The 21,548-nt window shown below is 36.3% G+C and overlaps 1 protein-coding gene across 3 annotated transcripts in view; it reads left to right on the plus strand.

The window, feature by feature from the left end:
- Nucleotides 1-21,548, plus strand: part of CYLC1 (cylicin 1) — a 48,949-nt gene that overhangs the window by 12,003 nt on the left and 15,398 nt on the right. For all 3 annotated transcript variants that reach the window (XM_054471877.2, XM_054471878.2, XM_054471879.2), the window contains 2 exons: nt 19,523-19,563; nt 21,110-21,228. In XM_054471877.2, the coding sequence (XP_054327852.1) occupies nt 19,523-19,563; nt 21,110-21,228 (160 nt within the window). The remainder of the gene's footprint in view (nt 1-19,522; nt 19,564-21,109; nt 21,229-21,548) is intronic.

Consider the following 21,548-nt stretch of genomic DNA (forward strand, 5'->3'; position numbering starts at 1 on the left):
TAACTTTAAATGTAAATGACTAAATGCCCAATTTAAAAGACAGAGAGTAGAAAGCTATATAAAAAAGCAAGACCCAATGGTATGATGTTTCTAAGAGACCCTTCTTACATGCAATGACATCCATAGGCTCAAAATTAAGGGATGAAGGAAAATAAACCAAGCAAATGAAAATCAGAAAAAAAGCTGGGGTTGTAACCCTAATTTCAGATAAAACAGACTTTAAACTAACAAAGATAAAAAATAAGAGCATTACAGCAGAGAGGGGCTAAGTAGCCATCTAGAAACAGCTACGGTTGAAGGCTCCCACCAAGAACAAAAATGGAGACTGAATCCTGCACCAGCAACTAAGGTATCCAGGTTCTCTCTCATTGGGACTGATTAGGCAGTTGGCAGGACCCATGGAGAGTGTGTAAAAGCAGGGTGGAGTGACAGCCCACCTGGGAGCTGCATGGTGCAAGGGGAGTTCCCACCCACCCAAGGGAGGTAGTGAGTGACTGTGCAACCCCACTCAGGAAACCACACTTCTTCCACAGATCTATGGAACCCAAGGATCAGGAGATTCCCTCATGATCCCATGCCATCAGGGCCTTGGATCCCAAGCACAGAGCTGTGCAGATTCTCAAAGGCCACATGGCTGGAGACTGCCTAAGATGACTGAGCTCCTGAAAGGATGGGTGACAGCCATCACTGTGGCTGCCTGCTGCCTAGGATGACTGAGCTCCTTGCCAGAGGTGTGGCAGCCACCACTGCAGCTCCAGTCCCCTGGCTGGTGCCAGGGAGACTGAGTGGTTTAGACCAGAAGAAATTTCCCACAGCACAGCACAGTGGCTGTGACAGATCATGGCCAGACTGCCTGTTTTGGCTGGACCCAGACCCACTCCTCCTCACTGGGTAAGGCCTCCCTGTAGGAATTTCAGCAACTCCAGACAGGGGGTTATGGACAAAACTCCGATCCCCCTGTGGCAGATGCCTTTGGGAGGAGCAGTGGCCACAGTCTCTACGATCAGTGGCTTAGTTTTTCCCCTGCTGGCTCTGAGAAATTCAGACAGTCCACAAGAGTGGGATTCCCCCCAGCGCAGGGCATCCTCTCTGCCAAGTGGAAGTCAGAGTGCTGTGTTAAGTGGGTCTCTGATCCCATGCTTCCTGACTGTGTGAGACCCCACAATGGGTCGTCAGACACCTTATTCGGGAGCATTCCCTCTGGTGTCAGGCTGGTTCCCCTCTGGGATGAAGCTCCCAGAAGAAGTAGCAGGCCAGCCATTTTTGCTGTTCTACTGCCTCCAGTGGTGACACCTCCAGGGACAGGAGAGGCCCAGGCCAATAGGACCTGGAGTGGACCCCCAGCAAACCACAGCAGCCCTACAGAAGAGAAGCCTGCCTGTTAAAAGAAAAATAACAGTAATTAACAACAGCATGAACAAAAAAGTCCCCACAAAAACCCTATCCAAACATCAGCATCCTCAAAGATTGAAACTAGATAAACTCAATAAGATAAAAAAGAATAAATAAAAAACTGAAACCTCAAAAATCCAGAGTGCCTTTTCTCCTCCAAATGATTACAACACCTCATCAGCAAAGTCATAGAACTGGGCTGAGGCTGAGATGGATGAACTGACAGAAGTAGGCTTCAGAATGTGGGTAACAGCAAACTTCACTGAGCTAAAAGAGCATGTTCTATCTCAATGCAAAGAAGCTAAGAACCATGATAAAACATTACAAGAGCTGTTAACCTGAATAACTAGTTTAGAGAGAAATATAAATGAGCTAATAAAGCTGAAAAACACAACATGAGAACTTCACAAGGCAACCACAGTATCAATAGCCAGACAGACAAAATGGAGGAAAGAATTTTAGAAATTCAAGGCTATCTTGCTGAAATAAGGCAGACAGACAGACAAGATTTAAAGAAAAAAAGAACGAAAGGAACAAACAAAACCTCTGGGAATTATGGGATTATGGAAAAAGACCAAACCTGAGACTGATTGGGGAACCTAAAGAAGACAGGGAGATTGAAACCAAGCTGGATAAAATACTTCAGGATCTCATCCAGGAAAACTTCCCCAGCTTAACAAGGCATGCCAAAATTCAAATTCAGGAAATCCAGATAACCCCAGTAAGATACTTTATGAAAAGACCACCCCCAAGACACAGTCATCAGATTCTCCAAGGTTAAAATGAAGAAAAAAATGTTAACGGCAGCCAGAGAGAAAAGTCAGGTCACCTACAAAGGGAAACCCATCAGAATGACAGCAGAGCTCTCAGCAGAAATGCTACAAGCCAGAAAAGATTGGGGCCAATATTCACCATTCTTAAAGAAAAAATTTTAAACCCTGAATACCATATCTGGCCAAATGAAGCTTCATGAGCAAAAGAGGAATAAAATCTTTTACAGACAAGCAAATACTGAGGGAATTCATCACCACCAGGCCTGCCTTGCAAGAGCTCCTAAGAGAAGCACTAAATATGGGAAGGAAAAATTGTTACCAGCCATTACAAAAACACACTGAGTACACAGACCAATAACACTATGAAGCAACTACCTCAACAAGTCTGCAAAGTAACCAGCTAGCATTATGATTACAGGATATAATATACACATGACAATATTAACCTTAAATGTAAATGGGCTAAATGTCTCAATGAAAAAAACACAAAATAGCAAGGTGGATAGAGTCAAGAATCATTGGTGTTGTTTTCTAGAGAACCAGCTCACATGCAAAGATACACATATGCTCAACAAAAGGGACGTAGGAAAATCTACCAAGCAAATGGAAAGCAGAAAAATAGTAGATGTTGCTGTCTTAGTTTCTGACATAATAGGCTTTAACTCAACAAAGATCAAAAAAGTCATTACATAAGGATCCAATTAAACAAAAACAGCTAACTATTCTAAATATGTGTATACACCCAATACAGGAGCACTCAAATTAAAAAAAGTGCTTAGAGACTTAAAAAGAAACTTAGACTCCCAAACAATAAAAGTGGGAGACATTAACATTCACTGTTAATATTAGACAGATCATCAAGACAGAAAATTAACAAAGATATTCAGGACTTGAACTCAACTCTGGATCAAGTTGACCTGGTAGATATCTACAGAACTCTCCATCCAAAATTAACAGAACATACATTTATCTCTGTTCCTTATGGAACTTACTCTAAAATCTATCAAATATTTGGAAGTGAAATACTCCTCAGCAAATGCAAAAGAACTGAAAACATAACAAACAGTCCATCAGACGACAGTGTAATCAAATTAGAACTAAAGATTAAGAAACTCACTCAAAATTACACAACTACATGGAAATTGAACAACCTGCACCTGAATGACTACTGGGTAAATAATAAAATTAAGGCAGAAATCAAGAAGTTATTTGAAACCAAAGAGATCAGAGACAATGTACTAGAATCTCTGGGACACAGGTAAAGCAGGGCTAAGAGGGATACTTATAGCACTTAATGCCCACATCAAAAAGCTGGAAACATCTCAAATAAACACCCTAACATCACAACTAAAATAACTAGAGAACCAAGAGCAAACAAACCCCAAAGCTAGCAGAAGACAAGAAGTAACCAAGATCAGAGTAGAACTGAAGGAGATAGAGACACACACAAAAAAAAGCCCTTAAAAAAATCAAGAAATCCAGGAGCTCTTTTTTTTAAAATAATAGTAATAATAAAATAGATCAACTGCTAGCTAGACTAATAAAGAAAAAAATAGAGAAGAATCAAATAGACACAATCAGAAATGATAAGGGGCATATCACCACTGACCTCACAGAAACACAGATGACCATTAGAGAATAGTATAAGCACCTCTATGCAAAATGAGCTAGAAAATCTAGAAGAAATGGATAAATTCCTGGACATATGCATTCCCAAGACTGAAACAAAAAGAAGTTGAATCCCTGAATAGACCAATAATTATTTCTGAAATTGAGGCAGTCATAAGTAGCCTACCAGCCAAAAAAAAAAGCCAAGGATCGATGGATTCACAGCTGAATTCTACCAGAGGTACAAAGAGGAGCTGATAACATTTCTACTGAAAATATTCCAAACAATTGAAAAAGAGGGACTCCTCCTTAAATCATTTCATGAAACCAGCATCATCCTGATACCAAAACCTGGCAGAGATAAAAAAAAAAAAAGAAAAGAAAAGAAAAGAAAACTTCAGGCCAGTATCCCTGAGGAACATCATTGCAAAAATTCTCAATAAAATACTGGCAAACCAAATCCAGCAGCACATCGAAAAACTTATCAACCACGATCAAGTCGGCTTCATCTCTCGGATGCAACGCTGGTTCCCCATACACAAATCAATGAATGTAATTCATCACATAAACAATACTAAAGGCAAAAAACACATAATTATCTCAATAGATGCAGAAAAGGCCTTCAATATAAATCAACATTCCTTCATGTTAAAGACTCTCAATAAATTAGGAATTGAATAAACTTACCTCAAAATAATAAGAGCCATCTATGACAAACCCACAGCCAATATCATACTGAATGGGCAAAAGCTGGAAGCATTCTCCTTCAAAATTGTCACAAGAAAAGGATAGCCTCTCTCACAACTTCTATTCAACAAAGCAATGGAATGTCTGCCCAGGACAATAAGAAAAGAGAGAAAAATAAAGCATATTCAAATAGAAAGAGAGGAAGTCAAATTATATTTTTTAAATTATATTTTAAGTTCTGGGGCATATGTGCAGAATGTGCAGGTTTGTCACATAGGTATTCACGTGCCATGGTGGTTTGCTGCATCCATCAACCCGTCATCTACATTAGGTATTTCTCCTAATGCTATCCCTCCCCAAGCCCCACAACCCCTGACAGGCCCCGTTGTGTGGCATTCCCCTCCCTGGTCCATGTGTTCTCATTGTTGAACCCCCACATATGAGTGTGCATGTGCAGTGTTTGGTTTTCTGTTCTTGTGTTAGTTTGCTGAGAATGATGGTTTCCAGCTTCATCCATGTCCCTGCAAAGAACATGAACTCATTCTTTTTTACAGCTGCATAGTGTTCCATGGTGTATATGTGCCACATTTTTTTTTTATCCACTCTATCATTGACGGGCATTTGGTTTGGTTCCAAGTCTTTGCTATTGTGAATAGTGCCACAATAAATATACGTGTGCATGTTTCTTTATAGTAAAATGATGTATAATCCTTTGGGTATATACTCAGTAATGGGATTGCTCGGTCAAACGGTACTTCTAATTCTAGATCCTTGAGGAATCGCCACACTGTCTTCCACAATGGTTGAACTAATTTACACTCCCACCAACAGTGTAAAAGTAATCCTATTTATCCATATCCTCTCCAGCATCAGTTGTTTCCTAACTTTTTGATGATCGCCATTCTAACTGGTGTGAGTTGGTATCTCATTGAAGTTTTGATTTGTATTTCTCTAATGAACAGTGATGATGAGCTTTTTTTGTATGTTTGTTGGCCGCATAGATGTCTTCCTTTGAGAAGTATCTGTTCATATACTTCACCCACTTTTTGATGGGGTTGTTTGTTTTTTGTTTTTTGTTTTTTGTTTATTTTTGGAAATTTGTTTAAGTTCTTTGTAGATTCTAGATATTAGCCCTTTGTCAGATGGATAGATTGCAAAAACTTTCTCCCATTCTGTAGGTTGCCTGTTCACTCTGATGATAGTTTTTTATAGTGCAGAAGCTCTTTAGTTTAATTAGATCTTATCTGTCAATTTTGGCTTCTGTTGCCATAGCTTTTGGTGTTTTAGTCACGAAGTCTTTGCCCATGCTTGTGTCCTGAATGGTATTACCTAGGTTTTTTTCTAGGGTTTTGTTTTTTTTATGTTTTTATGTCTCACGTTTAAGTCTTTAATCCATCTTGAGTTAATTTTTGTATTAGGTGTAAGGAAGGGGTCCAGTTTCAGTTTTCTGCATATGGCTAGCCAGTTTTCCCAACACTATTTATTAAATAGGGAATCTTTTCCCCATTGCTTGTTTTTGTCAGGTTTGTCAAAGATCAGATGGCTGTAGATGTGTAGTGTAATTTCTGAGGCCTCTCTTCTGTTCCGTTGGTCTATATATCAGTTTTGGTACCACTGCCATCTGTTTTGGTCACTGTAGCCCTGTAGTATAGTTTGAAGGCAGGTAATGTGAAGCCTCCAGCTTTATTATTTTTGCTTAGGATTGTCTTAGCTATATGGGCTCTTTGTTGGTTCCATATGAAATTTAAAGTAGTTTTCTCTAATTCTGTGAAGAAAGTTAATGGTTGCTTGATGGGGATAGCATCGAATCTATAAATAACTTTCATGATATTGATTCTTCCTATCCATGAGCATGGAAAGTTTTTCCATTTATTTCTGTCATCTCTTATTTCCTTGAGCAGTGGTTTGTAGTTCTCCTTGAAGAGGTACTTCACAACCCTTGTAAGTTGTATTCCTAGGTATTTTATTCTCTTTGTAGCAGTGTGAATGAAAGTTCACTCATGATTTGGCTCTCTGTTTGTCTGTTATTGGTGTATATAGACGCTTTTGATTTTTTCACAATGATTTTCTATTCTGAAACTTTGTTGAAGTTGCTTATCAGCTTAAGGAGATTTTGAGCTGAGACAATGGGGTTTTCTTTTTTTATTTTTTTATAATTATACTTTAAGTTCTAGGGTACATGTGCACAACGTGCAGGTTTGTTACATAGGTATACATGTGCCATATTGGTGTGCTGCACCCATTAACTCGTCATTTACATTAGGTATACCTCCTAATGCTATCCCTCCCCCCTCCCCCACCCCACGACAGGCCCCAGTGTGTGATGTTCCCCTTCCTGTGTCCAAGTGTTCTCAATGTTCAGTTCCCACCTATGAGTGAGAACATGTGGTGTTTGTTTTTTTGTCCTTGCAGTAGTTTGCTGAGAATGGTTTCCAGCTTCATCCTTGTCCCTACAAAGGACATGAACTCATCATTTTTATGGCTGCATAGTATTCCATGGTGTATATGTGCCACATTTTCTTAATCCAGTCTATCATTGATGGATATTTGGGTTGGTTCCAAGTCTTTGCTATTGTGAATAGTGCCGCAATAAACATACATGTGCATGTGTCTTTATAGCAGCATGATTTATAATCCTTTGGGTATATACCCAGTAATGGGATGGCTGGGTCAAATGGTATTTCTAGTTCTAGATCCTTGAGGAATCGCCACAGTGTTTTCCACAATGGTTGAACTAGTTTACAGTCCCACCAACAGGTAAAAGTGTTCCTATTTCTCCACATCCTTTCCAGCACCTGTTGTTTCCTGACTTTTTAATGATCGCCATTCTAGCTGGTGTGAGATGGTATCTCATTGTGGTTTTGATTTGCATTTCTCTGATGGCCAGTGATGATGAACATTTTTTCATGTGTCTTTTGGCTACATAAATGTCTTCTTTTAAGAAGTGTCTGTTCATATCCTTCGCCCACTTTTTGATGGGGTCATTTGTTTTTTTCTTGTAAATTTGTTTGTGTTCATTGGAGATTCTGGATATTAGCCCTTTGTCAGATGAGTAGATTGCAAAAATTTTCTCCCATTCTGTAGGTTGCCTGTTCACTCTGATGGTAGTTTCTTTTGCTGTGCAGAAGATCTTTAGTTTAATTAGATCCCATTTTTCAATTTTGGCTTTTGTTGCCATTGCTTTTGGTGTTTGAGACATGAAGTCCTTGCCCATGCCTATGTCCTGAATGGTATTGCCTAGGTTTTCTTCTAGGGTTTTTATGGTTTTAGGTCTAACATTTAAGTCTTTAATCCATCTTGAATTAATTTTTGTATAAGATGTAAGGAAGGATCCAGTTTCACCTTTCTACATATGGCTAACCAGTTTTCCCATCACCATTTGTTAAACAGGGAATCCTTTCCCCATTTCTTGTTTTTGTCAGGTTTGTCAAAGATCAGATGGTTGTAGATGTGTGGTGTCATTTCTGAGGGCTCTGTTCTATTCCCTTGGTCTATATCTCTGTTTTGGTAGTAGTACCATGCTGTTTTGGTTACTGTAGCCTTGTAGTATAGTTTGAAGTCAGGTAGTGTGATGCCTCCAGCTTTGTTCTTTTGGCTTAGGATTGACTTGGCAATGTGGGCTCTTTTTTGCCTCCATATGAACTTTAAAATAGTTTTTTCCAATTCTGTGAAGAAAGTCTTTTGTAGCTTGATGGGGATGGCACTGAATCTATAAATTACCTTGGGCTGTATAGCCATTTTCACGATATTGATTCAGTTTTCTAAATACTCAATCATGTCATCTGCAAACAGAGACAATTTGACTTCCTCTTTTCCTATCTGAATACCCTTTATTTCTTTCTCTTGCCTGATTGCCCTGGCCAGAACTTCCAACACTGTGTTGAATAGGAGTGGTGGGAGAGGGCATCCTTTTCTTGTGCGGGTTTTAAAAGGGAATTCTTCCAGTCTTTGCCCATTCAGTATGATATTGGCTGCGGGTTTGTCATAATTACCTCTTATTATTTTGAGATATTTTCCAGCAATACCGAGTTTATTGAAAGTTTTTAGCATGAAGGGGTGTTGAATTTTGTCAAAGGCCTTTTCTGCATCTATTAAGATAATCACGTGGTTTTTGTCATTGGTTCTATTTATGTGATGGATTATGTTTATTGATTTGCATTTGTTGAACCAGCCTTGCATCCCAGGGATGAAACTGACTTGATCATGATTGATAAGCTTTTTGATATGCTGCTGGATTCAGTTTGCCAATATTTTATTGATGAGTTTCGCAATGATGTTCATCATGGATATTGCCCTGAAATTTTTTTTGTGTGTTGTGGCTCTGCCAGGCTTTGTTATCAGGATGATGCTGGCCTCATAAAATGAGTTAGGGAGGATTCCCTCTTTTTCTATTGTTTGGAATAGTTTTAGAAGGAATGGTACCAGCTCCTCTTTGTACCTCTGGTAGAAGTCAACTGTGAATCCATCTAGTCCTGTACTTTTTTGGTTGGTAGCCTATTAATTACTGCCTCAATTACAGAACTTTTTATTGGTCTATTCCAGGATTCGACTTCTTCCTGGTTTAGATTTGGAAGGGTGTATTTTCCAGCAATTTATCCATTTCTTCTAGCTTTTCTAGTTTATTTGCATAGAGGTGTTTATAGTATTATCTGATGGTAGTTTGTAATTCAGTGGGATCACTGGTGATATCCCCTTTATCATTTTCTATTGAATCTATTTGATTCTTCTCTCTTTTCTGCTTTGTTAGCCTGACTAGCGGTCTATCAATTTTGTTGATCTTTTCAAAAAACCAGCTCCTGGATTCATTGATTTTTTGAAGAGTTTTTCATGTCTCTATCTCCTTCAGTTCTGCTCTTATCTTAGTTATTTCTTGTCTTATGCTAGCTTTTGAATTATGTTTGCTCTTGCTTCTCTAGCTCTTTTAATTGTGATGTTAGAGTGTCAAGTTTAGATCTTGCCTGCTTTCTCTTGTGGGCATTTAGTGCTATAAATTTCCCTCTACACACTGCTTTAAAAGTGTCCCAGAGATTCTGGTATGTTGTGTCTTTGTACTCATTGGTTTCAAAGAATATCTATCTATCTATCTATCTATATATAGATATATAGATATATAGATATATATATATATACGTGTATATATATACACGTATATATATATATTTCTTAATTTTGTTATTTACCCAGTAGTCATTCAGGAGCAGCTTGGTCAGTTTCCATGTAGTTGTATGGTTTTGAGTGAGTTTCTTAACGCTGAGTTCTAATTTGATTTCACTGTGGTCTAAGAGACTGTTTGTTAAGATTTCCATTCTTTTGCATTTGTTGAGGAGTGTTTTACTTCCAATTATGTAGTCAATTTTAGAATAAGTGTGATGTGGTGCTGGGAAGAATGTATATTCTGTTGATTTTAGGTGACGAGTTCTGTACGTATCTATTATGTCTGCTTGGTCCAGAGCTGAGTTCAAGTCCTGAATATCCTTGTAAATTTTCTGTCTCGTTAATCTGTCTAATATTGACAGTGCGGTGTTAAAGTCTCCCACTACTGTTGTGTGGGAGTCTAAGTCTCTTTGTAGGTCTCTAAGAACTTGCTTTATGAATCTGGGTGCTCCTGTATTGGGTGCATATATGTTTAGGATAGTTAGCTCTTCTTGTTTCATTGATCCCTTTACCGTTATGTAGTGCCCTTCTTTGTCTCCTTTGATCTCTGTTGGTTTAAAGTCTGTTTTATCAGAGACTAGGATTGCAACCCCTGTTTTTTTTTTCCTTTCCATTTGCTTGGTAAATATTCTTCCATCCGTTTATTTTAAGCCTATGTGCATCTTTGCATGTGAGATGGGTCTCCTGAATACAGCACACCAATGGGTCTTGACTTTTTATCCAATTTGCCAGTCTGTGTCTTTTAACTGGGGCATTTAGATCATTTACATTTAAGGTTAGTATTGTTGTGTGTGTATTTGATCCTGTCATTATCATGCTAGCTGGCTATTTTGCTGGTTAGTTGATGCAGTTTCTTCATAGTGTCAATGGGCTTTACAATTTGGTATGTTTTTGCAGTGGCTGGTACCAGTTCTTCCTTTCCATATTTACTGCATCCTTCAGGAGCTCTTGTAAGGCAGGCCTGGTGGTGACAAAATCTCTCAGCATTTGCTTGTCTGTAAAGGATTTTATTTCTCTTTCACTTTTGAAGCTTAGTTTGGCTGGATATGAAATTCTGGGTTGAAAATTCTTTTCTTTAAGAATGTTGAATATTGGCCCCAAATCTCTTATGGATTGTAGGGTTTCTGCAGAGAGATCTGCTGTTAGTTTGGTGGGCTTCCCTTTTTGGCTACCCAACCTTTCTCTCTGGCTGCCTTTAACATTTCTTCCTTCATTTCAACCTTGGTGAATCTGACGATTATGTGTCTTTTGGTTGTTCTTCTTGAGGAGTACCTTTGTGGTGTTCTCTGTATTTCCTGAGTTTGAATGTTGGCCTGCCTTGCTATGTTGGGGAAGTTCTCCTGGATAATATCCTGAAGAGTGTTTTGCAACTTGGTTCCATTCTCCCCATCACTTTTAGGTACACCAAACAAATGGAGATTTGGTCTTTTCACATAGTCCCATTTTTCTTGGAGGCTTTGTTTGTTCCTTTTCATTCTTTTTTCTCTAATCTTGTCTTCCTGCTTTATTTCATTAAGTTGATCTTCAATCTCTGATATCCTTTCTTCCACTTAATTGATTCAGCTATTACCTTTTTTTGTAGATGACATGATCCTATATCTAGAAAATCTCATCATCTCAACACAAAAGCTTCTTAAGCTAATTAGCAACTTCAGCAGTATCAGGACAAAAATCCATGTGCAAAAATTACAAGCATTCTTATACACAAACAATATATAAGCAGAGAGCCAGATCATGAATGAACTAACATTCACCATTGTTGCAAAGAAAATAAAATACCTAGGAATACATCCAACAAGAGAAGCAAAGGACCTTTTCAAGGAGAACTACAAACCACTGCCCAAGAAAATAAGAGAGGACACAAACAAGTGAAAAAACATTCCATATTCATGGATAGGAAGAGTCAACATCGTAAAAATGACCATACTGCCCAAAGCAACTGATAGATTCAAGGCTATTCCCATTAAATTACCATTGACATTCTTCACAAAATTTAAAAATTATTTTAAGATCCATATGGAACAAAAAAATCCAAATAGCTAAGACAATCCTAAGCAAAAAGAACAAAACTGGAGGCATTATGCTACCAGACTTCAAACTATACTATAATGCTACAGTAACCAAAACAGCACAGTGCTGGCAAAAATACAAGCACATAGACCAATGGAACAGAATAGAGAACTCAGAAATAAGACCACACATCTGATATTCAGGAAACCAGACCAAACCAGCAATGGGGAAAGGGTTTCTTATTTAATAATTGGTGCTGTGATAACTGGTTAGCCATATGCAGAGAATTGAAGCTGGAACTCTGCCTTACACCTTATACAAAAATTAACTCAAGATGGATTGAAGACTTAAATGTAAAACTCAAAACGAAAAACCTTAGAGGAAAATCTAAACAATACCATTTAGGACATAGGCACAGGCAAAGATTTCATGATGAAAATAACAAAAGCAATTGCAACAAAAGCAAAAATTAACTATTGGGATCTAATTAAACTAAAGAGCTTCTGCACAGCAAAAGAAACTATCATCAGAGTGGACAAATAACCTACATAATGGGAGAAAATTTCTGCAATCTATCCATCTGATAAAGGTCTAATATCCAGAATCTACAAGAAACTGAAACAGATTTACAAGACAAAAACAAACAACCCCATTAAAAACCAGGGAACGGACATGAGCAGGCACTTCTCAAAAGGAAACATTTATGCAGTCAGCAAACATATGAAACAAAGCTCACCATCACTGATCATTAAAGAAATGCAAATAAAAACCACAATAAGATACCATCTCATGCCAGTCAGAATGGCGATTATTAAAAAGTCAATAAACAACAAATGCTGGCGAGGCTGTGGAGAAATAGGAATGCTTTTACTCTGTTGGTGGAAATCTAAATTAGTTCATCCATTGTGTGGCAATTGTGGTGATTACTCAAAGACCTAGATAAAGAAATACCATTTGACCTATCAATCCCATTACTGGGTGTATATCCAAAAGAATACAAATCATTCTATTATAAAGATACATGCAAGTGTATGTTCATTGCAGCACTATTTACAATAGCAAAGACATGGAATGAACTCAAATGTCCATCAATGATAGACTGGATAAAGAAAATGTGGTACATATACACCATGGAATACTATGCAGCCACAAAAATAAATGAGATCATGTCCTTTGCAGGACATGATGGAGCTAGAAGCCATTATTCTCACCAAACTAATGCAGGAATGGAAAACTACACATTGCATGTTCTCACTTATAAGTGGGAGATGAACAGTGAGAACACAGGGACACAGGAAGGGGAGGAACACATACTGGGGCCTATCTGGAGGGGCGGAGGGAGGGAGAGCATCAGAAAAAAATACCTAATGCATGTTGGGCTTAATACCTAGGTGATGGGTTTGTAGGTACAGCAAACCACCATGGGACACGTTCACCTGTGTAACAAACCTGCACATCCTGCACATGTATCGTGGAACTAAAATAAAATAAAATAAACATTTTAAAAGAGAATTACATAATGGAAAGGGGTTCTGTTCAACAAGAAGAACTAAATATTATATATCCAACACAGGAGCACTCAGATTCATAAAGCAACCTTTTAGAGACCTACAAAGAGACTTAGACTCCCATACAATAATTGAGGAAGACTTCAACACTCCACTGACAGTATTAGACAGATAACTGAGTCAGAAAATTAACAAAGATATTTAGGACATGAAGTCAGCATTCGACCTAATGGATCTGACAGACCTCAACAGAACTCTCCAACCAAAAACCACAGAATATACATTCTTCTAATTGCAACATGGCATATAGTGTAAAATTGGCCACAAAATTAGACATAAAACAATCTTCACCAAATGCAAAAGAGCCAAAATTATACCAGAAACACTCTCAGACCACAGCACAATAAAAATATAGACGTCAAGACTAAAAAATAGCTCAAAGCCATGCAATTACAAGGAAATAAAACTACATGCTCCTGAATGAATTTTGGGTAAATAATGAAATTAAGGCAGAAATAAGTAAGTGCTAGAGACAGAGCTAAACAATGTTACGAGGGAAATTTATAGCACTAAACATCCACATTAAAAATAAAAAAGGTATCAAATGAATAACCTATTATCACAAGCGAAAGAATTGGAGGAGCAAGAGCAAACAAAACCCAAAGCTAGCAGAAGGCAAGAAATAGCCAAACTCACAGCTGAACTGAAGGAAATTGAGACGTGAAAAAACATTGAAAAGATCAATAAATCCAAAAGTTTTTTCAAAACATTAATAAGATAGGTTGCTATCTAGACTAATAAAGAAGAAAAAAGGCGAGATCCAAATAAACACAGCTAAAACAACAAAGGAGATAGAGCCACTAACCCCACAGGAAAAAAAAAATCAGAAACTGCTACAAACACCTCTATGCACACAAACTAGAAAACGTGAAAGAGATGGATAAATTCCTGGACACATACATCCTCCCAAGACTACCTGAACCAGAAAAATATTGATTCCTATAACAGACCAATAACAAGTTCTGAAATTCAGTCTGTAATAAATAAATAACCTATCAACCAAAAAAAGGGCCAGGACCAGATGGATTCACAGCCATATTTGACCAGATGTACAAAGAAGAGCTGGAACCATTCCTACTGAAAGTATTCTAAAAAATTGAGGAGGAGGGACTTTTCCTCAACTCATTCTATAAGGCCAAGATCATCCTGATACCAAAACCTGGAAGAGACACAACAGAAAGAGAAAACTTCAGGCCAATATTCTTGATAAACATTGATGCAAACATTCAAAAAAAATTAAATAAAATCAACTTGCAAACTAAATCCAGTAGCATGTCAAAAAAATCTAGTCCACCATGATTAAGTAGACTTCATCCCTGGTATGTAAGGTTGGTTCAACATATGCAAATTAACAAATGTGACTCATCACATAAACAGAACTAAAGACCAAAACCACATGATTATTTCAATAGATGCACAAAAGGCTATCGATAAAATTTAACACTCTTCATGTTAAAAACTCTCAATAAACTAGGTATTGAAGGAACATACCTCAAAATAATAAGAGTTATCTATGACAAACACACAGCCAACATCATACTGAATAGGGAATAGCTGGAAGCATTCTCCTTGAAAGCCAGCATAAGACAAGGATGCCTTCTTTCAACACTCATATTCAGTATTGTATTGGATGTCCTGGCCAGGGAAATCAGGCAAGAGAAAGAAATGAAGGCATCCATATTGAAATAGAGGAAGTAAAACTATTCCTATTTGCAGATGACATGATTCTATATCTAGAAAACTCTGTAGTCTCAGCCCAAAAGCTCCTTAAGCTGATAAACAACTTCAGAAAAATTTCAGGACACAAAATCAATGTCCAAAAATTACTAGCATTTCTATAAACCAAAAACAGTCAAGCTAAGAGCCAAATCAGAAAAGTAATACAATTCACAATTGCCAGAAAAAGAATAAAATATGTAGGCCTACAACTAATCAGGGAGGTTAAAGAGCTCTACAGTGAGAATTACAAAACACTGATCAAAGGAATCAGAGATGACACAAACAAGTGGAAAACATTCTATGCTCATGGTTAGGAAGAATCAATATTATTAAAATGGCCATAATGTCCATACCAATTCATAAATTCAATGCTATTTCTATCAAACTACCAATGACATTCTTCATAAAACTAGAAAAAAACTATTTTGTATTTTATATAGAACCAAATAAAAAGCCCAAATACCCAAGGCAATCCTAAGCAAAAAGCATAATCAAAAAACTCTTCCCCCCCCACACACACATGCACACACACACAAACCCAAAGCTGGAGACATAATGTTAGCCAACTTTATAGTACAGGACTACAGTAACAAAAATACAAAACAGCATGGTACTAATACAAAAACAGATACATAGACCTAAGGAACAGATAGAGAGTCCAGAAATAAGGCCACACACATGCAACCATCTGAACTTCTGTAAAGCTAACAAAAACCAGCAATGGAGAAAGGATTCCCTATTCAATACATGGTTCTGGGATAGCCGACTAGACATACACAGAAGACTGGAACTGCACCTCTTTCTTACACCATATAAAAAATCAACTCAAGACGAATTAAAGCTTTAAATGTGAAACCCAAAATTATAAAAACCCTGAAAGGCAACCTAGGCAATATCATTTTGGTTGTAGTAACTGGGAAAGATTTCATGACAAACGTGCCAAAAGCAATCACAACAAAAGCAAAAACTGATGAATGAGACCTATTAGGTTGGTGCAGAAGTAATTGTGGTTTTTGCCCTTTAAAGTAATGACAAAAACCACAATTACTTTTGTAATAATTAAACTAAAGAGCTTCTGCATAGCAAAATAGACTATCAACAGAGTAAACAGACAACCTTAAGAATAGGAGAAAATGTTTGCAATGTATGGACAAAAGTCTAATATCCAGCATCTAAAAGGAACTTCAACATATGTACGAGAAAAAAAACAAACAATCCCACTTAAAATTGGGCAAAGGACACAAACAGACAGTTCTCAAAAGAAGACATACAGACGGCCAACAAGCATATGAAAAACTCAACATTACTGATCATTAGAGAAAGGCAAACCAAAACCACAATAAGATACCATCTCACACCAGTCAGAATGGCTATTATTAAAAAGCCAAAAAATAGCAGATGCTGATGAGGTTGTGGAGAAAAGAAAAAGGTTATACACTGTTAGTGGGAGTGTAAATTACTTCCACCATTGTGGAAAGCAGTGTGGCAATTCCTCAAAAAGCTAAAAACAGAACTACCATTCCACCCAGCAATCCCATTACTGGTTTTATACCCACAGGAATATAAGTCATTCTATCACAAAGACATGTGCAGCACTATTCACAATAGCAAAAACATGGAATCAACCTAATTGCCCATCAATGGTAGACTGCATAAAGAAAATATTGTACATATACAGCATGGAATACTACGCAGCCATAAAATGGAATGAGATCATGTTTTTTGTGGGAACATGAATGGAACTACAGGCCATTATCCTTAGCAAACTAACAAAGAAACAGAAAACCAAATACTGCATGTTCTCTCTTATAAGTGGGAACTAAATGATAACTTATGAAAATAGAGGGGAGCAAAGACTCTGGGGCCTATTAGCGCGTGGAGGGTGGGAAGAGAGAGAGGATCAAAAAAATAACTATTGGGTACTACACTTAGTATCTGGGTGATAAAATAGTCTGTATAACTTACCCCTGTGACACGAGTTTACCTGTGTAGCAAACCTGCATGTGCACCCATGAACCTAAAATGAAAGTAAAAAAAAAAAATGTGTTTATTTTATCTGATTTTTAAAAGGATATTTGTGTTGTGTTTAAAATCTTGAGCTGGGAGTTATTTTATTTTAAAACTTTATGTAGTTATACTTTTGGCTTATATCACTAATTTTCTCCTTTGTATCAAGAGATAGGCTACCATCAACTATATATCAAGGAGTATGTACATATCCATTTATAAAATAAATAATAACTAAGACTACACTTTGAAAATGAAGAAAACTGCTCAGAAGTTTAACTATGTTTCAATTTCCAATAATTTGAGACTGAAATATTGTCTATATAAAGCAAGCATTTCATAATATTTGACTAAATTATCCCTTTTCTCACTGGTTCTTTGTTGTCTTTTCTAGTGATATCCCAAGTGAGATGTATGTGCAAGACAATTGAAGTGTAGAAATAAGATAGTAAAACTTGAATTTACATGTTTCACTTCATATTTTGAAATGTTCTATCTTATAATAAATAATTTATAATATATATAATTATAATAGACTATGAACTATTCACACACATATTAAGTTGATGTGTTCAAAATTGTTTACTGATAAAATGTTTGAAAAAGGAAGTTTAGAAAATGCTACTTTAGACTGTGGGAAGAAAGTAAAAATCAATGCAGGTGCAAAGTCTTTTTCTTAGAATATAAAAGCAGTGATCAAGTCAGCATGGCCGACTACTAAACTATTAAATTTCTAGGGATGCAGGTCATAACATCTTCTAGCTACTCTATTGAATGAAATGGTTTCACTATAGACAAATAGGGGATCATTGATCAATTGGAAAAACCAAAAGCACAAACTTGAACTATTTCAGACATCTGTAGTTTTCTTTTTCAAAACAATTCAGAGCAGTAGTTCTTAAATAGAGCTGAGTATCAAAATAGTCTAAGACAGTTTTAAAATACAGACTTGATTGACTCAACCCAGAAATTTTGATTCATGGTTCTGAGAGCAGTTCTCAGATGTGTTTATGTTTTTAAAACTTCCGAATTAATTTTGATGTTTACGTCCAGTTACGAATCACTGGACTAGATATTTTATTGCTCAGTGTCTCCAAAGTTCTTCCTAAATAAGTAAGTCAGTTGTTATTTAATGATGAGTGTGGGTCAGGTTTTGTGCTGGGCACTAGAGCTTTACTTTAGAAAATGAAAATAGATTTGCATCAAATATAAATACATTTTATCACTTTGACTTATTTTTGTTCTGTGTTTTAAAACTTGATGATTTAGGTAAGTCAAAAAAGTCAAGCTCTAAGGCAGGGGTGTGCAATCGTTCAGCTTCCCTGTACCATATTAGAAGAAGAATTGTCTTGGGCCACACACATAATACAGTAACACTAACGACAGTTGATAAGCTAAAAAAAACAAATCTCAAAAAAAAAATCTCATAATGTTTTAAGAAAGTTTACAAATTCATGTTAGGTTTCATTCAAAGCCCTTCTGGGCCACATGTGGCCTGCGGGCCATGGGGTGGACAAGCTTACTGGGACATGCGTTTATATAAGCATAACCTCAATTGTGGAAATGATTGTATTCACCATTCCAGCTAATAAGGAAGTAACATTTTAAAAACACATTATGCCATGTTTATTTTTGGTAGACAATACTTATTAGTACCAAATCAAATGGGCACCTTCCAAATGGAGAATATCGTGGATCAATTATCCCTGTATGGAGAGACAATTCAAAATCCAGGTCAACACTTCTATGTACCCCCCATAACACATCATTAGTGATTTGATGTAATTTGTGAAAACATTAAAATGTGAGTTTACTTTAGAACTTTTTTAGTGAATTAAGAAAATTCTTGCGATAGTTTGCTGAGAATGATGGTTTCCAGTTTGATACATGTCCCTACAAAGGACATGAACTCTTCATTTTTATGGCTGCATAGTATTCCATGGTGTATATGTGCCACATTTTCTTAATCCAGTCTATCGTTGTTGGACATTTGGGTTGGTTCCAAGTCTTTGCTAGGGATTGGTGGGAGGGGGGAGGGATAGCATTAGGAGAAATGCCTAATGTAAATGAGGAGTTAATGGGTGCAGCGCACCACTATGGCACGTGTATACATATGTAACAAACCTGCACGTTGTGTGCATGTACCCTAGAACTTAAAGTAAAATAATAATTAAAAAAATAAAAATAAACTAAAAAAAAATTCTGACTCAGAATTTTTCACTAGAGAATACTTTGAGGTTGAACTTTTTCAATTTACTTATTTGTTATTAAGTAACAGATTACTTAATTAAGTTAGTATTTTTATTTCAGGTTTTTAAGTTTCTGGTAAAAATACAATTGGTTTATAATAGGGAGATTAATACGAATTAAAGGTAGACATTCTTTAAAAATGGAGATAAGAGAATGAATACAATTTTTTGAAGTGTTGCAATTGAAGAATTTGTTATAATAATGAGTGACAATAAGACAGTTCCAAATCACTGATTAAACATCGCATTGGTCTTTGTTTCTTAGAAATAAAGGATAGATTACTTAAAAAAAATAGTTATTATTATTTATTGCCCATAATACACATTTAATTAAAGCATTTTCTTCTTTTAATAGGCTAGAAGTAAACATCAGAACATATGATAATTCCATTCCAAGTAAGAATTTAGTTAATGAAGTTTAATATTTCTTAGATTGGAAAACAATTTTAGGAACTAATGATTAGTATATTCCATTAAATGTGATAAAGCAGAAACTGCTATGAATTTTTATAAAAATTTTATAAAAGCATGTATGTGTGATATTTGTATGTGTATGTTGGTTGGTGTATATGTGTTTGTATATTTCAGGCCTTGATGTAGATTTGCATGCACTGGTTTTGAAGAAAGATTTATTTAGTTTGTTCTCCTTCATAATACAAACCAATTTTACTTGTATAAGATTCCCTTGTGTTTAGAATTCATAATTACAGTAAAGAAGGCAAATATAGTCAGAGAGATGAAAACGGTTAATGAACAGCCCATTTGTTAAACAGCTGCAACTTTAGGAACGTTTACGTTAATATACTGAGCTGAAATCTGCCTGCACTGCTATAAATATTACCCATTGGTTCTAGCCCACCCCTCAGGATACATATAAAAGAAGCCTATAGCATTGTGATTAAGAGCATGGGCTCTGGGGCCAAAGTACCTGTGTTCAAATCAATTCTGCTACTTACTAGCTTTAATTAATAAATAATTAATAAACTAGCAATTAATTTAACCTCTGCCTCTCTCTGTGCTTTATTTTTCCATATCTGTAAAATGGAGACAATTGTATTATCTAATTCAAAGCATTGTTGTAAAGATTAAACAAGTTTACTAAAATGCTTAGAACACAGTCTGGCACATAGTAAACACTACATAAGTGTTAGTGGTTGCAGCTATGCTGTTATTACTATGACTACTTTTCGCCAATATAGCAGCTCTTTAAAAATCTAAATATAATAACGGTATCTCTGATTAGTCTCTCCATCTCCAAGAGAGCTATGTTGTGTTTCGTTACCAGTTCCACTTTTGACATAGTTTACAGATAGTTTGATCTTCCTGATCACCCTATTCTTGTTGTCCTCAAGTATGTATATGCCCTTCTTTAAATAGAATCCCCAGAATGGAATGCAGTATTTCCACCTAGGTCACTAATTCCTGTGGTTTGGGATGTCACTGAGGTCAGAGAGGTGCTAAAAGAAACACTCAGATGTAATCAATCAAGACTTTTACTGACTGTTGTCAACACCGTGCTAGTTACTATGAAGACTATAGCAGAAGTTATATTGTCTGCAATCTAACTAAAGTGACATAAAGAAAAAAAAAAACAGGATAGAGGAGATGATGTAGATATTTTCACGGAAACAGTAAATCTCTATTTTCTATTCCTACTGTCTGATTATATTATTTTACCATCATGATTTAAGTATCTGTGAAAATTAGTTTAATGTAGAAAATAAAATTACAAATTTAATTTAAATAAAATTCAATGATAAATAAGAAAAATGGTTTTTATTTTCTCTGATTGCTACGCAAATAAACTAGGAACTCTGAGGAAAAAAGTCTATATTTTAATGTATAACTTAGTTTAAATAATATGTTTCTTACTCAAGAATATTTCAGGTCTGTGGAAAATCTGACATTAACTCCAAATTGTTTATTATCCTTTCTAATTTAGTCAGTGAATCAAGCAGAAAATCATGGAATCAAAAACACTTTGCTTTGACATTTCCCAAACCTCTCCAGAGAGGTACAGATGATAAATCAAGACCTTTGAAATCACAAATAACAGTTACTGTAAGTATAGAAAAAGTCATTTTTAAAAACAAAATCTAAGTTGGTAAAGTAAGGCCTATGTAACTTGAATTTTACTACCTGTTGGAAGATATTTTTAAATTTGTAATTCTCTGTACAACAGACTGCCCCTACCTGCTTTAGATTAAGCTCATATTTGTACATAATTATCCACATCAAAGGCATTATCTAAGCAAGCTGGAGAACCTAATACTGCACCTGGCAAGTTCTATCAGGACATGTTTACCAACTGCAAAAAGCAGCTAAAATTTAAATATTAGAGCAGAAACTGATCTTGATGAGGTTTCAAGGCCTCCTTATTT

The sequence above is a fragment of the Pongo pygmaeus genome, chromosome X (genome assembly GCF_028885625.2).
Source record: "Pongo pygmaeus isolate AG05252 chromosome X, NHGRI_mPonPyg2-v2.0_pri, whole genome shotgun sequence".
NCBI lineage: Eukaryota > Metazoa > Chordata > Mammalia > Primates > Hominidae > Pongo > Pongo pygmaeus.